This window comes from Arachis ipaensis, chromosome B8 (assembly GCF_059453495.1).
Source record: "Arachis ipaensis isolate K30076 ecotype BB chromosome B8, ASM5945349v1, whole genome shotgun sequence".
Lineage (NCBI taxonomy): Eukaryota > Viridiplantae > Streptophyta > Magnoliopsida > Fabales > Fabaceae > Arachis > Arachis ipaensis.
The window spans coordinates 13,986,081-13,991,877 of NC_142443.1; the positions used below are offsets into that span (position 1 = coordinate 13,986,081).

Sequence of the window (5,797 nt, forward strand, 5' to 3'; positions counted from 1 at the left end):
CGTGTCTTCTCGAAAAACCACAGTTGACTCGTTTCGATTCAACTCACTTTTATCGAAAATATTTTTCGATCAACACTAAAAAAGAGTTCTCTTTTATTAATGGTTGACTTGCGTTTTTGATCTATTTGTATTCGTTTTGATCTCTTCTATCAGGTTTTGATCGATTTTCTTTCTTAAATAATTAAAATACTGGACCAAATTAATTTAGAGTCTAATTTACTGATTTTTTTATCAAATTGACTAATCCAATTAAGTTTTAACAACTATAATTATATTTCTGTCTTTTGTGTTTTATTCTTGATATCTTATCTCATTATCATTAAATTACTAATAAATTGATTAGTTAATAATTATATCTTAAATATTTCTCTTTCTTTTACTCTACTTGTCCGAATCTTATTTATAAAAATTAAATCTTTTGAATTTTTTTTCCATCAAGAGATGAGTATAATTTTTGTTACAGATTTTGATGCAATTATTTTTTTTTGTCATTATATAAATATATATACTAGAAATTTAATTTTTTTTAAAGTAAAATATTAAAAATTTAATTACTGTTAAATTAAGCTAATAAAATTTATACCGATCACACGTAATCAAATTTACAAATTCTGCATGAATTAGTGATTAATTGTCTATTTTGTCAGTGTATAATTTTTTTTCCATTTATTAGTACTAGGACAACTATTTGTTGATACCTCCATCATAATACTTTTTGTGGACATTTTATTCCTCAAATTGGATGGTAAATTTTTCAAAAGTAATTTATTAAAAGTAGTTTTAAAATATATCATTTTAAATATTATAATATTTATATTTAATAAATTAAATTAAAAATAATTTTTAATAAACATAACTAATAATAATTATATTTAATAAAATAATTTTTAAAATTTAAAAAATTAATATAAAAATATATAAATATTTATTAATATATAAAATTATATTATTTTTTTTATTTTAATAGACACAAACTAACTTTGAAAAATATAAAGTACACATATACTATCCTTTTAACTTACCAAACATAAAGAAGATGTTTGTACTTTGAGCTACCTAAGCTAAGGTTCCTCTCTAACAACTCTCTACTGTTTTATCTATTCAGCTACTTCAACAAGCCTTCCACAAATCCATTTTCTTGTTACAATAGCTCTTCTTGGTTCTGCTTCCTTCTCTTCATATGATGAACTTGTTGCTTCCTCTATCTTGCTGCTAAAACTAGCATCATATGAAGCATAGCCATTGGAACTTGTTAGAGGAAGTTCTGAACTACCATTAACCAACTTGTTGTTATCACTTAATGATAGTGTTTTGTGTCCATTTAATGGGAACATGAATGGTTGGTTCAGAACTTCAAACTCTTCATCTTGTTCCTTGTTTGTTTGTGTCATAGCAGCATAAACAGCATTGCTTATTGTCCCTCGCTTGTGTATCGATTCCAGGGATTCGATTGCTTCGGCTATAAGCCTTCTACTTTCCCTGAGAGAAACTTGAGCAATGGGACTCTTCGCTGCCGCAACCTCAAGTGCCTTCGCGGCCTTCTCAGCTTCAGCAATCAACAATCTGTCACAGTTACATAACATAGAAATAGAGTGTTTTATATGCTTAAACAAAAACTGAGTTATAAATGTATCAATTTTTTTTTAAAATAATCGATAGAGAAAGTATACAAAACCAACTTTTAGTTTGCCAATTTTAGTGTTTTAAGTTAATAATTCAAGGTCGAGGGTCTAAGATTTAGGATATAGAATTTAAGGTAAACAAAATAATTTTAAAAAAATTGGCTGATGTTGGTTGAAAAAAGTTGGTTTCCTAACATTACTCTTAACAGATATCTGAATCGGATGAAGTAATTAATTTTTAGATAATGTTCTGCCATAGATTGATTAATGTTAGAAGTTAGGAAAGAGCAATTTGTTACCTTGCTTGTTCAATGGCATTGGCTTGTTTAGTTTCAGTAACACCTCTCTGAGCTCTAATGCTCTTTATCATTGCCAGCTTTGAACTCACCAAAGGATCTTTATAGGGAGGTGCATTGCTTTTCTTTGACAGAACCTGCTTAACAATTTTAGTATCTTTTTTCATTGTAGGTTTCCTCCTTTGTGCATCACCACTTGGCTGCCTTCTTGGTTTCGTTTCGGATCCTTTGGTGCCATGATCCTTGGTCATAGCGTTGCAAACTCTTTTGCGATATCCCTGATTGAACGAAAAATCAGATGGTAAGGACTCATGATCACAGTTGATAGTAACTTCTTCTAATCACATGCTCAAAAGTTAAAAGCCGAAAATGTAAAGGCCAATTCGAGTTTTGTTTTCGTTTCTTGTTTTCATTTTCAGTATTTTCTATTTTCAAGATTTTGTAACGAGAAAAGTAACAAAATCGAAAAGGAAAGAGCAACTAATATATAGTCGAATAACTAACAAGGCTTTGCTTGCGACACAAGTAAAATCCACAAACAATGAAACTTGAAGGCATTAACATATATACACTTACAGGATCAGACCATTTTGCATAGATAGCTTCTGCAATTTTCCTCCTTTGTTCAGGAGTCTTGGGAGCCCTTTTGCTACCTTGTGGCCTCGGCATTCTTTTCCTTTTCTCGACACTCGCCATCCACTCCAGCTTCAGCTGTTCATCCAATACTTCATAGGAGTCCCACTGCAGCTCTTCCTGACCACCATAGCCTTGTCTAGAAGCTTCTGCAATCGAATTCTGCCACTCGAGACAGCAAGTTTCCTGCACCACCCTCCTTTCACGCTTCCTTGCCCATGTCATTTTCACTGCAGCACCAATCTTCTCTCTTGTTTTGATACTGGGAATTCGATAAAAAAGACCGAGTCCAGAAAAATTCTATAGGTATAAAATGTAATCAACTAAAAACTATTTAACCAACTTACGTCTGCGGATGCGAACTATTAATCAACTTCAATTTGATCTGCATTGCCAAAGTTTTGTTAAAACTTTCTTATCACAGTTCCATGAATATGTTATCAACATGAAATTGAACTATTAGCAAGTGACTTTACATTGCATGTTTCATGGTTCCATGCCAAATTAGAATTCATATTGTGAACTTTGTATTGCAAAGGCATAAAAAATATTCTTACATGACATCACCTTAGGATTCTGCATTGCAAGCCTTGTTCTCTCTTTGATTTTCCGCAAAGTTTCTGGTCACATATTTAACATTTGAGCCAATTTTAAAGCACAACAAAACAATGACATATGACCTGATTTGGTAATCGTCTTAGGATAGAAATACACAAACATAGGAGACACAACTTTTATTTCTTGTCTCAATCTCCATCTCCGTGTGTCTTGTTTTCTATTCTAAAATACTTACCAAACACGGCCCAAGAATGGAGCTCGAAGGAATCTAGCTAGTTACCAGCACTGTGCTTCCTCCCTTTGTTCCATGGTGCTATTCCTTTATTTGCTTTTGAAATCCTCATTCTCCTCAACTTCTCCCTTTCATCAATTTCTTCTGAATCATCATCTTCATTAGAAGATTGGTTCATAGGTTCAAGTCGAACCTTCGGTGGATTACTAGGATTTAGACCATACCATTCATTTCCCTTTGGAGCCAAAGAACTCTTTGGTTCTTCAAGGGTAGCAGCAACTGCTTTAATCACATTGAATTTCACACTGTTATGATTAAGTTTGTTGTCCAAGTATTTCCAAGAACAAGGAACACACTGCCCAAGACCAAAGGCAAATGAAACTGATGACTGTTTGCCATGACATGGTATTTGAACCTTCTGTGAACTCAAAGGATTTGGATGGTGAAAGGAAGGGTGTGCATTTCCAACTTCTGCTCACAAAATCAAAATAAAACTAAATAAATGAATAAAATATACTATTGATTTAACTCGTATCATCGATGTATAAAAGTTTTACAAGTGTATCCAATCATAATGCTACGTCATTAAAAATAATAACTATTTTGTTCCAAAAGAAGGGATATAGTTAGTTTTGACTGTGTAAAATGTTTTATAATTCGTATGCAGGGCATAGCAATTAACCTTACAGGAAACATGTTAAGTGTTCCGGGTGTTGCAGTTGTTTTAATCTCAACCATGTATTATAATATTTTATGATTGAAATTAATGACTAAAACTATCGAAACAGCTAAAATTCTGAAACACAAGTATATCCCTAGGTATGAGTTTACCTTATAAAGATAACAAGGAGTATCATATTATATATTGTATATTATCTTATCTTGAAACACAGTAAGGCACACATAAATATATTATGTCTAATACAATATAAACTATATCTATGCATATTATGTTCCTGACACAGAAATAAAGATACATAGTTATAATTGAAGCATATATAACATAAGATGAGAGTAAATAAAGAAAGGGAGAAGTGAGTTAGTGTGTACCAAGCAAAGGCATATCTCAGTGAGAGTGCAATACTTGTTGGTATGGAAACAACATCATATCTCAAACTCAGTTATATGATATTGATATATGTATGTTCTATTCTGTTCTTCTCTGTTGTTGTGAGAGAGTGTTGTGCTTGTGGAGTGAGGATTCAGAATCAAAATGAATGAAGGAAGGAAAGAACTCAGAGAAGGAAGCAACTAGTTGATGTTGCTGTTGCAACACATGAGCCACAAATAGAAAAACAACCAGGATTTGGATAATGTTTCCATCATGGACTTTTAACCATGGTTCCGAAAATCAAACTGAACCGTCTCGTTCGACTAGATTAACCAAAAACCAATATTTTAGCTGGTTTGGTTATCATAAAAATTGGTTGACAAAAAATCGATAAAATCGGCTGAACCGGTAACCACATGAACCGATCCGGCTTTTAAGATGTGGCCGGTTTTTTCTGCTCACTAAACAACCTCGTTTTATTCTAGGGAAAAAACCATTTCCACTCAATAACTCCCTCACTAGGGGTGAGTACGGGTAGCGGGTACCCGATTATCCATCCGAACCCAAACCGAACCAATTAAATTGATTCTGAAACCAACGAGTAATCGGGTCCAATCCAAACTAAACCGATGACTTTTGTTAGTGATTGGTTTGGGTATCGATTTTGGGAGTGTAGAACCCGAACCAATCCGCGAACCCGATCATATATTAATTAAATAAAAAAATAAAAAAATATATATGACTTTTTCATTAGACAATGATTATTCATTTTTAATATATTTAGATTTTAATGAGTTCAATTTTTAATGTATTTGGTATTTAACATGTTTGAATTATTTCTATTGATGTTACATGTTTATTGTACTGGTTGAATTTTTAAGATAAAAATTTGGTTTTTTTTTTTATGAATTTCGAAGTCATCGGGTACCCAATTATTCGAACCGAACCAATCCATTCTTAATCGGTTTGGTTTGGTTCGGGTACATGTACAAAAAAATGCAAATCCGAACCAAACCAAACCAATTATATTTTGAACGGTTCGATTCTAATTTTACCATAAATCCGAACCAAACTGACCCGTGCTCACCCCTATCCCTCACTTGATCAAAAAGGGAAAAACACTGAATTAATTTTTCATATAAAAAATAAATAAATAAACAAAATGAAATCAAGTTAAAGCCCTCCAAATTTAGAAGAAGATTACAGAAAAAGCCAAAAACCTTAGTAAAGATTCAGAGGAAAAAAGAACCTCTCTTCCAAAAAAAAAAGAAGAAGAAAATTTTAATGCACGAATTTTATTTTATAATTACATATGTTCTTTTAGACAATCATTGATACTATTAGTATAAAAGATAATAATTTTTATTATTAGATATATGTATAAAATTCTATTGTACCCTTCTTA

At 31.9% G+C, this 5,797-nt stretch overlaps 1 protein-coding gene across 1 annotated transcript; it reads right to left on the bottom strand.

Annotated features, from left to right (window-relative positions):
- Positions 1 to 979: 979 nt before the first annotated feature.
- LOC107610524 (uncharacterized) lies at positions 980 to 4,653 on the bottom strand. Its single transcript, XM_088497592.1, has 7 exons — positions 4,392 to 4,653; positions 3,390 to 3,812; positions 3,119 to 3,171; positions 2,899 to 2,936; positions 2,495 to 2,813; positions 1,922 to 2,196; positions 980 to 1,563 (listed from the first exon to the last, which is right to left on the bottom strand). The coding sequence occupies exons 1-7, from the start codon at positions 4,402 to 4,404 to the stop codon at positions 1,098 to 1,100; spliced, it is 1,587 nt and encodes a 528-aa protein (XP_088353718.1). The 5' UTR covers positions 4,405 to 4,653; the 3' UTR covers positions 980 to 1,097.
- Positions 4,654 to 5,797: the final 1,144 nt, after the last annotated feature.

Bases quoted from the DNA above. Each gene is read 5' to 3' on its own strand.
- LOC107610524 (XM_088497592.1), bottom strand. The intron at 2,197-2,494 runs GTAAGTGTATAT...TCGTTCAATCAG, and splicing joins ATGCAAAATGGTCTGATCCT to GGATATCGCAAAAGAGTTTG. The intron at 1,564-1,921 runs GTAACAAATTGC...TAACTGTGACAG, and splicing joins AATGCCATTGAACAAGCAAG to ATTGTTGATTGCTGAAGCTG.